This window comes from Atractosteus spatula, chromosome 13 (genome assembly GCF_055471065.1).
Source record: "Atractosteus spatula isolate fAtrSpa1 chromosome 13, fAtrSpa1.hap1, whole genome shotgun sequence".
Lineage (NCBI taxonomy): Eukaryota > Metazoa > Chordata > Actinopteri > Semionotiformes > Lepisosteidae > Atractosteus > Atractosteus spatula.
This window is the reverse complement of record NC_142718.1, coordinates 3987333-4007550: the sequence shown is the minus strand read 5'-3', so window position 1 is coordinate 4007550 and position 20218 is coordinate 3987333. Positions and strand designations below refer to the sequence as shown.

General features: G+C 39.9%; 1 protein-coding gene across 3 annotated transcripts in view; it reads right to left on the bottom strand.

The window, feature by feature from the left end:
- pard3ba (par-3 family cell polarity regulator beta a) overlaps positions 1-20218 on the bottom strand; it is a 315539-nt gene that overhangs the window by 4693 nt on the left and 290628 nt on the right. For all 3 annotated transcript variants that reach the window (XM_088930125.1, XM_088930127.1, XM_088930126.1), the window contains one exon: positions 13625-13701. In XM_088930125.1, the coding sequence (XP_088786251.1) occupies positions 13625-13701 (77 nt within the window). The remainder of the gene's footprint in view (positions 1-13624; positions 13702-20218) is intronic.

Below are 20218 nucleotides of genomic sequence, written 5' to 3'. Positions count from 1 at the left end.
CTTAGAGTAACATCCTGCACATCTCCACCTTGTTCACTGATGTTCAGCATCCACTCAAAACCTTGACTCACTGCTAAAGAGCACTTGGCTTCATTTTCACCAGGCTTGACATTTAACAGCTTAAATCATATATCACCAGTTTTCAATGAATTGTCTTATTAATAGCATGACTAATTATAATTTCATCCTTGAAGGATCCCAAAGTGCTTTAGACATAGAAGATGACCCACTTCATTTAGCTCCAGCTTCATTCAAGCACGGCACCCACCTGGGTGACACATAGCACAACAAACAGCACTACCAATCCCACTACACAGCGGTTCAACAGGGGAATGAGGAATTGTTTCATTAATTGAATTAAAGGGGAATGTTTGGAAGAATCAGCTATACAAGTTAAGAGCAGATGTTAGCCAGCAAACTAATCTTTTGAAAAGTGCCATGGTATCTTTAATGACCAAGTAGTCGGGATCTTGGCTTAACGTCTCCGATGGCACCACCCACAGGAAAGTGGTGGTTTGGTTGGGAAGTGATGGTTCAAAAGATCGCCACCTACTGGTACACCAGCATAACCTGCACCACAAAGCCTAGTCTTGCCTAACTTTTGAGATTTGAGAAGGTCAGAGTATTTAAATATTTAGATTCGTTGGGTGTGTACAGTGGGTGGAATTAGACAATTAACATTTTAAAACAGAAGTTTTATTTTTTGCATGGTAAGAGTAAGGTGTTGCTTCCTTTCCACTTTAAAAAGCAAGCTCCAAAGCACACCTGGAGCCACCCCCTTATTTTGCAAAGCAGCAAAATCACAACTGGATTCAACAGATTTTATACAGGAGTTTAGCGTGACACACATTTCAGCTCTTCAGTTTTGTTGACAAACCACATCTTACCTCCTTGTCCGTGATCCTCTGGAAAAGTACACACTTTTACACAGTACAGATGTGAAATCGGTTAACCTGAACAAAATCAAATTCTGCTGCCATATTACGACTGACAGGGCTGAACACCATTTTAACAGAACTCTGGCCAGCAACTGCGAAGCTCTCCCAGGACTGCACCTGATACCTGGAACACAAGAGTCTGGAACACACTAAGGAAGGTGATGTAATACTACAGCAGAATAAAGTCTACAAATGCAAAAGGCCCAGAGATTTAAAAAGATTTTCCCTATCTGTGATACATCCATGCTTTGGATTGCCTTCTCAGAAAGAATACATGCATCGGCTCCCTAGAAATTCAGAAATGGAGCAAGGAGAAGGAGTGCTGGAATCACTACAGTATAATACTAGTCTGTAGAATAATCACTTATAATCCTGTGACCAAAGAAGATAGCCTAGCTGATCTAAAGTAAAGTACAGAAGCTCACTGCAACATTTTCCCCAGCTTGGACTGACCATAGAAGAATGCTTTTCTGTGCCCACGGTAGGATTTTCTGAGATGCAACCTGATATACAGTACCCTGTCAACAGGATACTGCTTCCTGTCACACTGCATGCATTACCAAGTGTGTTCCTCTGTCCTGTCATGCCAAGCGCTGAGCCTTGACCTCTACCCCATCAGACACTTGTGGAATCGCCACTGCACAGCTAATTCTCTTGCCGGCAGCTGCAGAATGGAGGCAGGTCATCCTTGGACAGTACAGCAGACCTGGCCAGCAGCAGATGTGATTGAGTTGCAGCTCTTTCATTAATTCAATAAAGCTCCCAAAACAGGCAGAGCCTTCATGAAGTGGACCTACTGTCATCCGGATACTTGCATCTGGGCAACGCGATGATTTAATCACAAGACCCATTAAATATGGAACAAGCTAGTAAAGCCATCTACAGTACATCGAGAAACAAGAGCCTGGCCCCAGGAGATGATCTGATCAATGACTCAGAATGGGTGTTAAAGCTGAGGGTGTTTGCTCCACCCAGATAATTCAACGCTCATATTATTTCACTGAACGGGACTGACAATTCTCCTAGCGTCAAAGCTCTTTCCTCATCATGCAGTGCCTTAAATCAAACATTGAAGACATCTGCAAAATGACCGCCTAAAACCACAATAAACAAAATGAGGTTCTTTGGAACAGTGGGCCCTGATATTAAAGCCCTTCCATTAACAATAACAACAACAAAAAAAACACTAGTACAAGTCTGCTTGAATATGCTTCAGTGTTTGTAAAAATGGGGCCTTTTTTGCAGAATAATTAAAATTGCAAATCAGTACCAATGGTAGCTAACAGTAAGATTTGTGGCAATTAAGACAAACTGAAGAAGAACCACTATTTAAAAATTAGAGGAGGTACAAGCAGAGGAAAGAAAAGATTGTAATTCCTGTTTTTGTTGATGTGCTGAGCCACATGATTCACCTTTTTTACCTAGGAGTGTATTTATAAAAGGAATGGCAAATCTGACTCTTATGATATATTATACATCCTTTGATCAGCAGCCAGGAACCACTATGAGCATCTGGGTCATGCAATCACAGAAATCCGGAGACTCTGGAACAGCTTCAAGCACGAATTTCCATTTCAGCTAAGTGAACTGCAATAGCCACTGTCACGTGACATGAGGAAGACAGTAGGTATATGTTGCAGAGCCTTGGGCTTTAGGACTAATCATTTCTTAAGTAGAAGGCTTTTCTTCCAGCTAAGTATTCCCGAGTTTGGATTTCTGTCTATATTTTGTGAAGGACCCAGCACTCCAATTGTAGCTGTATGTTTCCCCCCCACACTGAATGACATGACAAAAGAGAGCAGACCGTGCAGTGAAAGTTTTGAAACGTTTGCTGAGTCTCCTAGATTTATGTATGATTTGCACTATTTCTGTGTAGATATGAATGAAAGAATCTGTATATGGTTTTATAAGGCACAGTACAGATGATGTGAGAGACTCAGCTGGAGGTATATGCTACAGTGCCTTGGGCTTTAGGACTAATAATTTCTTAAGTGAAAAAGGGCAACCTGGTCTTTAATAAGAAACCTGATCACTTAGGAGCTGAAGAACCAGGCATTCCAAAAATCATCAGCATCCACTTCATCTTTTTCCAGCTTTGACCACCCAATCTGCTGCAGCAGTCTTTTCTCTTCATGGCCTTGTGTCTGTCATCCCCTAGGTTACTGACTGGAGTCCTTCCGGTGTCAAATGAGTTGTACAGGGAAAGGGAAAAAAAACGCCAAAGAACACACACGTAATGCAAACATGACAACCCGTTTTAACACACTAGTCGGCCAAGTTTCAACACGGGCAAGCAGGAGCCGAGTCCGCCAGACAGACCCACAGCGAGACAGAGCCTGAAAAACCCCGCATCGTGCGCAAAAAAAAACTGGCTGAAGGAATTTCCCTTTTGGGGTCTCTATCAGCAGCGAAGGGCAGCTGTGGATTACTGTGGTATGGGGTTGGAGCACACTGTTATTAGCAAAGCATCCAGAACTAATATTTGTGCCCTAATTCCATTACAGAGTAGGTCTTGGGTCCCAGCTGGGAGGCCTGTGCAGGCAGTTTGCTGGGCAGAACTCCTGGCCAAATGGCAGCCAAAAAACAGATGCTTGGCAGGCAAGAGCTGCTGACGGGTCATGACAAACCTTACTGTAAGAGTAGAAGGCTCTTCCTGTTTGTTTAGTCCCACCCCAGAGCTGTGAAAGGGGCTAATTCAATTTCATATAATCCCCGTCTGATAGAGAAACCTAGCATTTTTTTTTTAAAAAAAGAGAAAAGAACAACATTCAACATTTTTCCGGCTTACTCGGCGAAACTCTGATAATTTCAACCTCTTCCTTGCATCTGCTCAAAGAATCAACGTTAAATTCCACAGACTCGCTTCGCATTTTTTTTCCCCCTCTCTCCCCTAATAATATCAGAGTAGCTCAAGCAGCTGGCGGCCCCGTCTAACACTTTAACCACGAGCGCAAAATGACTTTGCTTTTCCAGGCATTCTATTAAGAAAGACAGATAATGGATAGCGAAACATCTATTATTCACTTCATTAGGAGGGACTTTCAAGCCTGTCCTTTCTGGGACAACATGTAAACCACAAAATGATGACAATTCTTTCATCCAAATGTATGGGTTAGGATTTCGAAAAACATGCGAGGAAATTTGCCAGGGGTTTACCATTACGACGCACTCACAGCTTCCTGGATTTCTTCCTGAGTCTAAACCTTCCCAAGAGGGTATTGATGACTGATACTCATCACAACAGAAGCAGAATGATGAGGGAAAAGTGACACTGGATAAATTCTAATGAACAACAACACTTCATCAGGTACAATAGCTGTGACCCGCTTAGTGAAACCTAGATTCCTCAAAGACTGGCTCATTAGATCGCGTTTTTGATTCTGCAAATATCCTATCGTTCTAACAATATAATGCAGAAGTTTAAAAATAATGGAACAAGTAAAGGCCAATTCGACTGCGAAAAATTCAGCCTTCTTCAACCGTTGTTTCCATTTCTGTTTCTGTTTTCTGACATGGAATTAACCTTAACTCTTTCCTTTGTAGCCCACGCATACTGACGCATTCCCCCAGTCGAACATCCCCCTCAGTCAGTAAAAAAATCATGCTGGTTTGGGCTCCTCTAGAGCTCACTTGTAGAGTCTACCAGTAAGCTTAACATGATACAGAGAAATAACCAGCAATGTGGAAGAGTGGCTAGGGCTCAGGAACCTGAGCCAGAGGGTTGCAGGTTCAAATCCCAGGTGGAACATGCCATTGCACCATTTGAGCTATGCTGTCCTGCTGTATATTTGGGTCTCCAAGTCCTCTTAATGACAACTTAATTTATCCTTATTAAGGATTAAAAAAATGGGACATCATTTTTTGGGAAAGTGAGACTCATTCGATTCTTTTGTGCATCAAAGTCGTTTTACTGCAAAAAAAACCTGAGAGGTGAGGCGAGTAGGCTAGAATGTCACGATAAAGAGTTCTATCTTCGTTCCTGCAAGAAAATAAGCTTTAGCTAGCAAGCAGATTTCTTTCTACACCTGATTCTAAAAAGATGTCAAGAGAGGACTTTACCTGCGCCTCATGCTCTGAAAGTTTCATTGTTGTAGCCTTCGTCACATGAAGCTGTGATGTCCTTAACATATAATAATAAGTGTGTATTATTGTAGTAGTTGAACAAATCCAGGTTTACAAGAATCCAGGAATCCTGTTCTTTAAATGTTCCCCTGCTCTTCTCTCATGGAATTCAAAGAGAGATATATGAAACTGAGGCAACTACATTTTGCTCCCAGAATTTTGCTTCCAGTTTTGCTGCAAGGATATTTTCCTACAATAATATGGATGGATTATCATGCAAGAAAATGACAAGCAGCAAAAGATAGTGATAAATTTATATACTGTAAATGACTAGTAATAAACTCCCTACAACTCATAAGACCCAATTTAAATTATGCTAGTTCTTCTGGCAAATATTTTCTTTGTTTTCTGGAAACAATACAGATCTTTCCAGAAATTAGTATAGTTTTTTTGGTTTAAATGATAAATATTGCAGGTTAAACCCCAAACAATTTGGACGTATAATAATAAGGAAGTACGAATGTTTCAGATTAACATTACTGAATGTTTTTCATTCATCCATCCCAATGAAGAGTACAATCTTGGGAAGTGACAAACAGTCCTTCTGCTCAACAGGAATTTGCTAAAGGTATGCAATCATTTCTTCCAGAAGTAGGGAATGCACCCTGTGAAAGTAATAATTTAACACCCCTCTGTTCAACGGGAGTCATGAGTTACACCTCTCCCAGCTGGCTCTTCTATCTTTGCTGTGGTTAAACAGAGAGTAAGGAAACACCATTAAATAGCCAGGTCTTGTTGTTTCAGCTGCCCAGGGAACAGTGTGTATCTATAACTCAATCCACAGACATACCTAACCTGAAGAACCACAGGGAGCTAACATTACATCACCACTTCTCTCTGCTTCATTTCCCACATTGCAATTTATAACTATTGGATTCCAGGCCAGGGCCTTGGACCTGCCGTTTTGTTTGCTTTTGAATTACAGAGTTTATCAGGTGTTAACCAATGGTCAGCCTGATCCAGCACTCTAGCGATTTCTGTGGACAAAGATGCCACAGGCCAGGAGCTGCTGTTAGGAGTCACATGTTATACAGTGTGAAGGTAAATATGTTCAAGAAAACAATACTGTCAGTTAATTCTTAATAGCAATTCTATGCCATCTGGGAATACCACAACTAATGCTCTTATAAATGACCAATTTATTGCTCATGTCAACAAACAGCTTATATTATCCAAATATTTTCATTTGAGAGACGCACATACATGTAAATTCCTTCTAATTAAATAACTAATTTAATTTATACTGGCATAGACTTCAAACTGGAAACAATTTTGTCGGATGTAGAAAGATTTGTTATTTTCTGGAAACTATCCAGATTTTTCCATAAATAAGTAGACATTGTGTTAACAATGTTTTGTTTTAAGTCAATGTTGCAGGTTAAATGCCAAACAATTTTCACATGCAATACTAGTGAAGTTGGAAAGTTTCAGATTATTATTCTATACCTATTATTGAATTAACTGGAAAAAGCTTTTCACATTATCATAGTCGTAGCATATGCAAATTGTCTGGGGTTTAACCTTCTACAGTACAATTATATGAAAAAATAAAATGTTTTTTTGAAAAAAAAAAACAACATTATTAACATTACATTTGTTGGCCTATGAAAAAATCTGTTCAAAATCTCTAATTTGTTTTACGAGTCCGACACCAAAATACGACAACCATCTTTAACAAAGAGGGCAGGTCAAACAATATTTCAGTAACATATTGTAGGAAAACTATAAGAAAATAGAAGACATGAAATGGCATCTTCCATTATTGGATTCAAATACAGTCACATTTGTTGTTTGCAATAACATTAAAAAAGGTAATTTCCATCCTGCTATTGCCTGGTTAATAATTGATCACACCAGATGGAAGACAGCATTCAGAGTTGCATGCTGCTGCAGTCAAGCAAACGAGCTCTATTTACCAAGTTATCTCACAGGCACCCACAGCTCCAACCTCATTACTGCTTCACGTTACTCTCAAAAAACAAAGCATATCATAAACAGGAATACACCCATCTCGATTCAGGAGGGAATTACATAAAATCAATTTTTCCTGACAGAAACAGTGATTTCTCTGACTCCAACAAAGCAAACCATCTCCTCTGAAGCTGTGGAGAGTTCAACGTAGTTTTGTGTGCACTGTTAAACGATTTAACTCTGTTCATTACACCAGTCCCAGGTTTGGGATTCCTATCTTGCCCTGGAAAAAAAATCCATACAGGAAATCGTCTCCAGAAACTTTGGAGCCCCACTGTTTAAGAACACTCTCCAGCCCATCTAGCCTGTTTGGAAGATATTGGCTATCTGATGCAAGAATCTTCTCCAGCTCCAGATTATTGGCTGCAACATCTTTGTGGTGATCAAAGCTATACACCCTTTTCTATGTGAGATTTTACAAGTAATTGTACAAATTGACAGAACATCTCTTGAATTAAACTGTTTGCTTTTAACTATAGATCCCATATACTGTTTTTGCCTTTTTGTATTGTGTCCAGCATAGCTGGAAACAGCTTAATTTGATCCTCAGATCAACAGGCTAACCACCAACCAAATGATGACAATGCGTTCTGAGTTATGTTAATTTATGTAACACTGAGAGGAACATAACCTGTATCCAATTGATGTGTGTTGCGCTCCATTTTGTAGATGTCTTCTTCTCTGAAGTCTGTTGTGATTGATATGAGAGGAATGGCATACCCTTTGACCTCCTTCAGAAGAAGTCAAAAAATACAACAAATGCTTTAGTTTTTCTGTGCCTGTAACATCGTGGGTCACTGTGGTTCCTGTACCAGTTTAAGGAATGTGGCCTGTAACAATAAACCCAACATACTTTTTGTTGATGATTCATCTGGGAATATCAGAAAGGATCGTCATGGATAAACACAACATGAGTGAAAATGAAATGAGGTGAACCTCGCCTTTAATGGTGTACCAAATTTCAGGTTCATGGAAAACAGCACAAAAACTTAAAGAGAAACATTTTAACACTACAAGATAACAGTTTTTCAAGCCCATTATTTTCGTGGAATGCAGACATTACTCCCAAGAATGTGTATAGACATTGCTGATACTGTTTCAATGTATAAATATCAGCTTTTTGGTTACAGCAGACGTATAGGTATTTGTAGAATCACTGCAATGAGGTATAACAGGGGCATCTACTGTAAATCTTGTAGATTTGTCCTTTTCCTTCGATCTAGCTTTGTTACAAATGCTGCTGCTACATTGTTTTGTCATTACACCTAAACAAATGTTTTTGATGTTTATTACACTGTGCATTCCAAGCTTCACTTGATTCATGCTGGATTTTAATATCTTTAGTCAGGTTGTTAACTGTGACTATATGCCTGGAAACCCACCACACAGCGTGCAGGCATCAGATCTTTGATCTGGTTAAAAACTGAGCGGGCTCATGTATTTTCCAAGGACAAAAACCGAAATGCTTTTTCACATCATGTCAAAAATATTTGTAAAATGTGTGTCGGCAGGGCTGCTAAAAAACCTACAGGTGTTGTGGGGCGAGATGAGCATCATTCCGTTCCTTAAATAGAAGAGGCACCGGTTGACTTTTAATCAGAATTCCTATGTGCAAGAGGAATTACTCTGGAGAGGCCAGGCATGTATGAGGTCACCACCTGTTGTGGATAACATCTCCCATCTCTAAAGCAAGCTAAGCTTGGAACCCTATGTATTGCACCTCTTCCCCAGAGACCCTTGGAAAACACTCAAAGCACAAAGAAAATGGGAAGGTCCATTATAGTTTTAATTGTTTCATGTGGGTTCCCTGTCAAAGCTGATACCCTGACATCTTTGAAGAAACAGCTGGATAAGTGTTAGATGGGCTGTAGAAGCCGTCAACTTTCTTATGTTATTTACAAGCTGCATGTTGCTGTAGATCCATCTTTAATGGTGGAACCGCCTACTGTACCATCAGGATTGCAAACTTGATGACCTTCCAGTTTCTTCTCATGACCTGTTCAGACTGTACAATTACCTAGTATTGCAGAATCCCTGCCATTATGTCTGTTCATTGTATGGTCTTCCTGTAGTTACAGCTTTGAACGCCTGCATCTTGGCTACATTGTGACACCCTCATTTAGGAGGACTTACACTGTCCAAAGAAGTAATAGAAAACTGTTGTTTGCATCACTGTACATAATGTAATATTACTACTGTAGTCAGCTTGGATACAGCTGTCAGTTAAATACATTAAGAACTTCTTTAACCCAGAAACGACCCTGATTTTACATCACAAGCCCCAGACTGCCATGTACCCAGCAGACCAGCAGCGTAGCAGACCCAGCAATGTAAACCAGCGGACGACTGGAATTTCTCCCTTTTTTAGAGAACAAATGACACGAAGCAAGAAGGCTGCCTTGCAAATGGACTGTGTTACAGGAAGTTTTCCCAGACACGCTGCTAATGCTACTTTTGGGGCACTGCTCTGAAAACATGATCTGCTTGTAACCCTGAAATCCTGCCATTTATTTTTGTATTTCACACAAGAGTAAAGACACATTGTGCAATTTATTCAGTTCTGAGTTTTTATTGAGGACTTTAAGATTCCCATTGCCTATAAAGCATTACTCATGCTACTGACTGTCGTTTAAAGCATTTTCCCTGCTAAAAGTTGCTTCTCCTTGATTTAATCAGTAGAACACTTTCATGATTCACTAATCACTGGGAATCAATTGCAAATATATGCACAGTGTAATAAAAAAATCTTTAAACTTCATTATCTAGCTATATTAAAGTAGGGTCCTTTTTCGGGTTTACTATTAGGCGTGTGCTTTTAAAGCGAAGGTTGCATATTGGATTGATTAAGTGTTTCACAATGCCTAGCCAGGATGGATTCATAGTTTCTTCACAGTGTTTGATTCAATAATCATCGCCAACCATAACCAAAGATGACAGAGACATCTCCTCTCCGAAAGTGATATAAGGCAGCTGCAATTTTTGAGACTAAAACAACCTAATTAAGAACAACTGAGCTAATTCATTTAAAACGGTCACTTCAAATGAATAACCTAATCCTACACTCCAGTCTGAGAAAAGGTTATCAGTAGATGCCCATGTTTGCTTCAACAAAACAATTCACTTCAAGAGAGTGTTTTGGTAACCACTGTTTGTGTTTTGGTAAAAAAAAATCATCAGTGAAAAGGAGCAGGCTCACTTTTGCCTACATTCATCCCAAGCTAAGAAGATACAAAATGTGTAACTGTGGTTCAAAAAGAACAATGGTTCATTTAGTTAATGTTAAAGAAAATTCAGTAATTTTTCTGTAGACTGTGCACACTTACACTATGCGCCACTTTGATAATCTCACGACTGATTCTGTACTAAAAAAGCTGTAGTATGGAGAAACCAGGTGTTGCTGGTAAAGTCAAATAACAGAAGAAATGTATATACATAGTTTTTGAAAGACCAATACGTTTTGTTCTAGCTGCACCTCAGCTATGACCTGCTCACTTATCTTTCAACGTGTCGGATTCTACACTGCCAGCCCCCATATCGGAGCTCACCGACAGTGAGACTGGCTGCAAGCGCTCGGGAGGCCACATGGGTCGCGGAGAGGGGACTAATCCCAGTCACAAGCACTAACTCATCCGTCACATGTGACCTGAACCTGGCTCGAACCCGGGCTCAACCTCTGTGCGGGCAAATGCCTTGAGGAACACCCGAAAGAGCATTTCGGTCTTTGAGCGCTATCAAATTATTTTGTGATAAGGATAAAGATGCCCTTACCACTATTCTTCACTGCTCATCTGTTCATCCATGTTCTAACTGCTTTATTCAATTCAGGGGCGCAGGGGAGCAGGAGTCTACCCCAGCAAGCAATGGGCACAAGGTGGGGTACACCTGGACAGAACACCAGTCCATCGCAGGGCACACACAGACACAGACACGCACACTCACACCAGGGTCAATATCCCCAGAAGACAATTAACCCACCAGTATGTTTTTGGACTGTGGGAACGTACAGGAGCACCTAGTGGAAACTCACAAAACGCAGGGGGAGCATGCAAACTCCACACAGATGGCACTCCAGGAACTGCCCACTGTGCTGCCCACTGTGCCACCTATTTTATTGCTTTATTAATAAAAAAATAATGATTAGAGAAAACAAATACAGTTACTGTGTTCTGACTGTATTGGGTGCCTAGGTTGGAGAAGGTGGGGAGCACTGGTTGCCACAGCAACACAGTCCTCACAGAACAGTGCAAATTAGTGTAATGCCATTTCTTTGAGAACAGCAGGTGTATGTGTTGAAGCACATGTATAGGCAGCTCTGTTTTATCTGTGTCAGCTCAGGCTGTTACACGCCATGTATTATCAGGTACAGAAAAAACAATATATATAGCATTAATCCCATCTTATGGGAGCCAATCGTATCCCATTTGTCTTTTCAACAGATATCTTGTTTACTGCAAATGGCAATCCTGTTTAAAAGAGTGATAGGAGGATTTAAACCAAGTCAGAACAAGAAAACAATTAATGGCTCTAGTTTGCTTCTGTTTAATTTTCTTTGTTGTGCTCAAGCAGTTGCTGGAGATGTTGAATTTTTCTTTTAAAGCGCTACAAATGTTGCTGAGGCCTAAAAAAGCCATGAAGGCCTGAATTCCACTACAAATCTTTAAATCCTTCGGGAGCTCCCTGGCATTCAAAGACTGTGAGCTGTCCTCAGTGCACACAGAGGCAGTAGAGGTTAATTCCACTCCAAAATGGAGAAAGGAAGAAGAAAAATGACTTCTTCGGCGGTGGATGTTTCTTCAGGTGTGTCGGAGAATGCAGGAGAGAAGGGGAATATAAGGCAAAGGACATTTGCAGTTCTGCTGAAGAGCTCCACTCTCGAAATTTTTCATTGGCTGGTTAGGTACTTTTATAGAAAGGAAAACTCTTTCGAGTCTTTCTCTTCTAGCTGTAGGTTTAAACAGCAATTAAACATCTAAAGAATCCAGAGAGGACTTGCTTCAAGGTTACTGGTGGCTTTCTGATCCCCTTTTGTACTTTATTAGGTGAAAGCTTAAAATTCCCTGCCACCTGACCTTCACTTGAAAGCAAGAAAACCTCTCCAGACTTTACGGCCTTCGCCACAATCTATTTTTACTAGTTGAAGTATCGTAAACCACTGTTTCATACCTGTTTTGTTTCATGTGCTTGCCAGAGGATTCAGACAAGGCAAACTGAAAACACGAGGCCTGGATGTGAGAATGTGTAATAAGTAACATTCAGGATAAAGCATGACTGAGATCCTGTGTTCGTGACCATTCTAAAAATCCTCAGAACGACAGGGGCAGCTGTTACATCCTCAGGTGATGGTATGAGCATTTTTATCAGTCAGTTCTGAACCAGCACAGCGCCTACTTTGTTTCCATCACTAACTACGCTGTGAAAATGTGGTCTCTCACATCTGGGTGTCTGGACTTGCAAGTTCACCGTTTTACTTCAAAGGAACCAAATCTAAAGAGCCCCACATTCAAAACCACGACAGAAATAAAACAGTGAACTCATGGCTGCTTTGCAAGAAATGCTCCTTGTTGAAAGAGGAAAGGCCACAACACACACCAGTCTGACTGGAGGTATTGACTGGCCAAACTGTTCTGAATTCCCCTCCCCATCAAGTAGAACAGATTCACTTTATATTATCTGCCAGCAATGTCAATTTCAGATAACGGTTACTTGCAATGTCATATCAGTTTTATAAATCTAAAAATATATTTGTGCCTTTACTATTAATAACATAATTAATATCTGTAATTGGGGTCATATGGAGGGATGCTGGCTGGTATAAGCCTTACATTGTATTCCAATAACAGAACCAGACACGACATCTGGCCATATCCCTACAAGTCAAACCACAGTGGAGATGTCTAAAGAGCATCTTCTGAAGCTAAGTCATAAGTTAACATGATCTAAATCACAGACCTGTGAAAACAGGTAAACTTAACCACATCCAAATATCGTATTAGCTCTGCGATAACATTTATGCACTTGTTTTTTTTTCGTCAAGCAGTCAAACATTTTCAAAAATTTAAGTCCCTCTCTGCTGTCAGCAAGAGCCATGCTGAGCCATTCAACACATTTTAAAACTTAAAACTTTCAAACATAGCGGTTGGCCAAAAAGTCACACAACTGTGGACAAAGCCTCACTAAACCTCTGTCAATTTAATCCGAGTAATCTTTTTGGTTTTCTCTAATGTCTTTCTTTCATTTCTTTAAATAGTTTTCTTTAAGGTTGTGACCAATCTACAACCACAGTCAACTGGTGGAATGAGCTGAATGCTTTTTGGAGAAATACGCAGGCCAACGCAGGTTCCTGTTTTTCTGGCCAGAGCTGGGTGCGTTCAGTTATCTCCTTAGTTATCTGTTTACGCCTACTTGCCTAACCTCCTTCACTGATGGAAGCAGAGGGTGAAATCCCAGGATGGGAAATTCCAAAGGCACATACTCCGGATTTAATTATAAGCCTTAAAGCGGATTACAGTATACTCTCCAGTCCCTTCCCTTGTGGCCTCTCTTCCCTTTTGAGGGAAATACCAACCGGTAAAGGTTACCAGAGCCCGACGTACCTGGGCAGGGAGGCGTACTGTCGTTCCACGTCTTCGTACCTTGGGATTGCGAGACGGGCGTCGTGCCCTCTGGGAATCTGGAGCCAGGGAAAAAGAGAAAGAGACACCGTCAGCGTGATGTAGCTGGGAAAGTTTACCATTCAGCTACGGTCCTAAAAATTCTCACCAAAGCCCCGCAACTCCTAGACGTTTAAGAACAGCAAAATATCAGTTAGAAACAAGAGGAGGACATTCAGCTCACGGAGCCTGATTTGCTAGTGAGAAGCTAACTGATCTAAGCACCTCAACCAGCTGTTTCTTCCAATAAGTCAGTGTATCAGCTTCAACAACAGTCTGGGTAGCCTGTTCCGTATTTCCAGTGTCATTTTTGGTAAGACATCAACAACCCTTGCTTTTGGGTTTTGAATGGACTTCCACCTAGTTTTTTTCCACTTGTGGATGTAGTTTGGTTTTATTTTTTCTATCCATTATTGCAGACTTTCGCTACAACCGATTTCTTAATGACATCCACACCATAATTAAGCTACTGTTTGTGTTCAAGTATTACAATGGAGTAGGCAAGGAAGGAAGGACTGTTTGTTAAGTGGCCCTACCCTGCAGCCTTTTTCAAAGCCCGGTTTATCTTTTTAATAGAGACGTACAGATGGGAAGCAGTGAGCTTTAAGTCAACTGAAATGACTTGAAGCCAGTAAGAAAGATCCTGAAAGCTATCCAACCAGCCCCAGCTTCAAGGAAGCCAGAGGATGAGGAGCTTAACTCAGTGCATCTCCTAAGCTTAATAATCCCTAATTAGATGTCACTCACCTTTGCCAATTAAAAAGCGATCTTTTTAAGCGGATACATTTTGCTTATTTGTCCGGGGAACAGAAAGGGCAAGCTTTCTAAACATTTCTTCAACCACCATTCCAAACAACACGTTATTTTACAAAACATATTATGTTTTAGGTTGCTCTTTGATTGCTAAAAACACTTTTTGGACACTTATTACAAAACTGCCTTTTGTGTCAGACGCTGATTAAAAACACTCTTTATATCTGTTAAGGTTTTGCCAGGGCATCATTACACTGGAAGGTGAATACTGTGATTTAGATCCTACTAGCTCCACAGCGTAAACCAAGTTTAAAATAACCCCAGTTCAAATAACCACATAAACAGTTTATACGTAGCTAATATAAAACACATTTAAACTTTTATAAATATAACAGTTATAAATATTTGAGATTGACTCACTTACAACGGTAAAAAACAAAATATTACTGCACTAAAAAGCATGAAATGTCTGCAAATACAGCAGAGTCAATAAACAATAAATCTAGACATTTGGCAAATAGGAATGGTATGAGAAATTTTAGAAACAGTTCGGTGTTTATGACAGTGGTATGTTGGAACCATTACAGAAAACAAGCTTATTTTCCGATGGCAATATGAACAAAATAGCATCATTCGTCTCCATAAAAGGATTTTAAATATACAGATCGCCATTTCCTGACCACATTATTGTGGCTTTCAGCAGCATATAAAGGCAAACTACATTAACAGCGGTTCGGAATATGAAGGTGCTATTATCCTGTGTGAGACTTGTCGCAAAGAATAAAATGGTTACTGTAAAGGGCAAAAGGTCAGGGGTGACTGAAAGGCCACGATAATTGACTCAGGAAATAGCTAAAAAGTTAAGATCTCCTTCCTTTTCATTAACCATCACCAAAGTAGAGACCTACCACAAAAAAGCAACAGCAAAAACTACCAGAATAAAGAAACACATGTGGATTTGTACAGGGCTGACTTATAAGAGAGGCAACTGTCCAAAAGCTCCCGATCTTGATGAAATTATATAGGCGATGTTTAGATTATTGTGTATTTCAGAGGTGAACCAACTGCTACAACTTGGTTTGAGAAGTGTGTTTTATGACACAAGGAAATATCCTTTGGTTGTGTGAAGCACCTGGTTCACACTGAGAATTACAGGTACAGAAAGACTGAATAGATTGCTTCTACTGTGGCTTCTTACGGCTTCTCCCATCAGAGGTGTGTCAAACACACACACAAAGCAAAACATAAAAATCGCATAAATCACATACAGGTGCATAAAATCACAAGTTAACTGAAAGTGGGGGGAATACACCTAATTACCTTCATTAAGGAGTTTTATTGCACAGGGGACAAAGAACGTCTTATAAATGTTTTTCCTTCTCTTTGGTACCTGAAACCCTCTCTCTGATGGGAAGATTACACACTAGGGGGAAATGAATGAGTGGAGTCAACTGTGATACTCCTGGCCATTCCGAGTTCTCACCTGTGGTACCAATCACCAGGCCGGGCCTGCTGGTTCCTGATTATTTCTCCTGTCATTCTCACAATCCAAAACAGTTTGATTTGACCTTTCACCCCCAGATTTCCCTACCACGCTGTCATATTAAATGCCAATAAACTCTCAACATGAGCCATTTTTAATAAGCCATTTTTAGGACATTTTCACCCAGACGAAAAGTCTTGAAACGAAAAACTTTGACTGGCTTTCTTAAAATATTATCTATATTTGTATGAATACTTTGACAAAAATCCAGCAGCTTGCTCTTCCCATGACCCCTGTAACACTTAGCAAATGGTCCCTAAAGACCAACCTTAAAATCAAAGCCTGGCTCCAAAGTGTTTCTTGCTTTAATGTTAAATTAATGTAGGTTGAACGCATTAACAGAGCAAAAAACAGTGACAAACTTTATACAATTCCACTGAGATGCTGCTGTTTGACAACAACAAGTATTCTAATTTCAGTTCAAGTCACTAAAGCTTGAGTGTATCCACAAACCATGGCTCGCGTTTTGATTTACAGAATTTATAAACTGAAGGCATTTACCGTAGAGTAGTGGTTTATAAAAAGAAAACATTTGCACTATTCCAAACCAAATAAATGCCAGAAAGCAATGACATTATCAGTTTGTTCATAAGTGCTGCTGAGACAAAATAAACATCTTCTGTTGCCTAGCAGAAGTTATTTTAAGACTCATCTAGTGTTTGTTTAAGACAGGCAAATGTGCCGGACTTGAAAATAGCACTTGTTAAATGTTAATAACTTCTAAATGAGTTTAACCATGGAGTGCATTTCTTTACAGCTTAATTATGACAGCATAGTTCTGCATGCATAAAGCAAGTGATTTTTCCAGCTATGGAATGAGGAAAATAATCTTTCTGCAGCTTAATTGTAAAATGTGATTGCATAATTTGGATTAAAACAGATCGCATGGGCTTTTCGGACTCGGTATCCAAAAATATTTTCTTATTCTTACCTCAAATGGAAAAAAAGAAAATAATTTGATGTCCCACTTACGGAAAATCAGACCTTTGCTGCAAAATGACCATAATCCACTTTTAGACCATAGGAAAGGCAACACTGAGAGGAGGCCATTCAACCTGTCTAATTCCTTTTGGTCATAGTTAAATCATCCAAGAACTCCCATTTCCTGAAAGGAGCCAGGGTATTGGCTACAACTACATGGCTGGGATGCTTGTTCCATACACCACCTTGTGCTCACTTCTGAATTACTATTGTAACAACTGGTCTTCAAGTGATAACTTACAAAATCTAAGGTTAAACATTTTTCTTCATTTAACGAGGAGTACTGTAGAACTTTATTTTGTATATGTCCTATCCATTTTCAAAACTGACCTGCCATTCTCCTCATTTAACTTTTGGCCTAGTTATTTACTTATCACTTTTACAGAGGACTGCTGAAAAAAAAGTTTCAGAAGAAAATAAAGACTTCTCCTATTTTCCCTGAAAGAATAGGAAGATAAGATTTTTATTGTCCCCTGAGGGAATTTTTTTTATGGACACCCAGCACTCCTGTACATTTAAATAGAATGCAAACAAAACAACAAAAAAAAGAAGAAAAGAAAAACATTGCACATTATTCTATTACAAAAAATAAGAAAAACATCGCACATTACTCTATTGCACATGTACAGTATAACACATAACAACATGTAACATTTATCACACATCACTGTATTAATTCTGTGAGCAGGACCACAGAATTAATACATTATTCACGCTCCTGGACAATGCACTCAATATCACTTTTAATGGGTTCTGACCTTTTACAAATACAGATTCAGGTCACACCCATTAACGAAGCTGAGCTTAAGAAGAGCCATCTACTTTAGTTTATTAATACGCTGCAGTTCAACTGCTGGGTTGAACCACAGATAAAATCCTATGTAACCCAGATTGAAGACGTTAAAAAGCTTAACCCTGCTCTTCAAGCCCTGTGCATTCTGGAGTTATATCAGCGATAAGGGGAGATCAAAAGCTGACCACAATTGGCTATACAATATGGAGGAAACCAGCACAATTCAAAGAAGACAAAGTTATTGCATTAGTTATTGTTCTGGATTCCTGGCATTACAATGCGCTTAATCGGCAGCATGATAGCAATTTCCTTTGACTGATATCTTATCCCTGAGGTTGCAAAAATATTTTCATTGTTTCATCTGAGGGAGGGCCATGTCGCTCACCGACTGTGATGGGCACTGCCCAGGCAGGAACACACAACCAGTTGGGAAAAGGTGCCCAAGAAGGAGTCTCTTGACGTAGCAGAAAAGAGAGACTTGTGTCTTGCCACGCGTCTGAGAGCTTGCAGCGATGTCAGCGAGAGCTGCTTCGCCCCTCCAGCCTGCGTTCTCTCTCCTGTCAGGTGTGCTACAAGCAGGCCCTGACCATGTATCATGTACTGTAATGAATGGCTCTGCAGGTGTGCAAGCTACAGTAGGACCCGAACAATACAGGAGTGGCTGCCGGATTCACAACTATTGTATCCCAATTTGAAAAACTTTACAAATGAAATGTATCTGCAGGCAAGGGTACTAGCAGTTTATGAATCCAGCTCTTAGTCTGTCATTACCTTGACATTAACACCTGAGTTTGATTGCAGAGACTTTAGAATTAGTTGTTCAAAGTTGTGTAAATTATTTTTAAAGCCCCATAAATGCATTTGGCTTTCTAGTGCCTATGTCTGAATGAAAGATCAATGAAAGCATACTTTGCCTTGATTTAATAACTACACAGCAGGGCCTAGAAACCCCCTCATTCCCAGAGAAAGATGCAGTGTCTAATTTCTCTGTTGAACAACTTAAAAGCTAATGGTCTAAAGAAAATCATTTCACGCCATGCCGCGCAAAGGAGGGGCCCGAGTAAAGCTAATTCAGCTGAAGGTAACTGACATCTAGACTCCCCAACCCTTCTCTTAAGAAGACGATATTCACTCACACTCCCACCAAGAATTTATTGCTACAGACACCTATAAAAAGAAAGCACAAAAGAAATAAAACAAAGTAAATAAAATAGCCTTTAATAATGTATCATCTAAGGGAGTCAAACAGAACTGGATTTCTCCAGCCAAGAGCAGGTTGCCATTAAAGATTTATTACACAGACCATTTATTCAAATATATGGCTGAGAAAGTTTTATGTTTATAAGAACTGCAGGACTGGCGTACGTGTAAGACTTTGTGTTATTGCCTTCAGATCAATAAATGTCATCTCTGCAGCAGAAGACATTTTTAAATGACCTGTCACTACCATCTGCAAAATTGCAGATCTGTCCTATAAAAACAAAACTAGAAAACCAAACCAAATTGAACAGCACGTAGACGTCAACCATGGATATCCTTTTACACCTTGTGATATCTGTAGGCTTGGTCTCCCTTCAAAAGAATGCAGACTGAAAAACCTGCTTGCATGCTTGTCTTGATATAAAGGCTCCAAATGTGAATTTTCACCACTGTGTATTTACCAGTGCCCCAGACAAAGAGAGTATCCATTGAGCTGCTGGCTTCAATCGAGTTGTTGGATGCCAAATATCTTGGAGTCAGGGATACTTGAAGAGTCTTGCTAATTTTTTTTTGCTAGTGGTTGTGGTACTGGGTTCCACTTGTTCATTTTGCACACATGAATGACTGGCGGTACTCCACCATATTTTGTTTTAAAGATAAAGGCACTATTTTTGGCAACCATGGTAACAAGGTTGAATTACATTTGCCAAACAAATTAACTGGTTATATTTCTAACCTTTTCCGAGTGTGAAGTGCTTTGATTAGTGTGCTGTAAGCTGCATCAAGTGGTTTTGTATCAATAAAAGAATACACTGAAAAGATTAAGCAGCAAATAAACATTAATGACAAGCAAAAACAGCTTTGACAGAACATGTTTAACACAACCCGTTAATCATTGGGAGGCATGGTGGTGCAGTGGTTAGCATTGCTACCCTCAATGCTGGGGCCCTGGGTTCAATTGCTGGGGTGCGGTCTGTGTGGAGCTTGTGTGTTATTCAGTTAACCTCACAAATAAAGTGTGGAAGGGATCTTAGACGTTGCTTGTTTGCGACTGAAAAAAAATAAAGAAATATTACCAACAATTAAAGATGAAAAGGGAGAAAGTCCCAAAATGGATGCTTTAGCCCTTCCTTAGAAATGTCAAATCCCTCAACAGAAATATGCTTTAAAAGAATAGTAGGGGCTGTACATGGCGATTTCAAAAAGCACGTCCTTAACAACACCCGAGTTTGCACCTGGAAGGAGGTCATTTAATTGATCCTAGGAT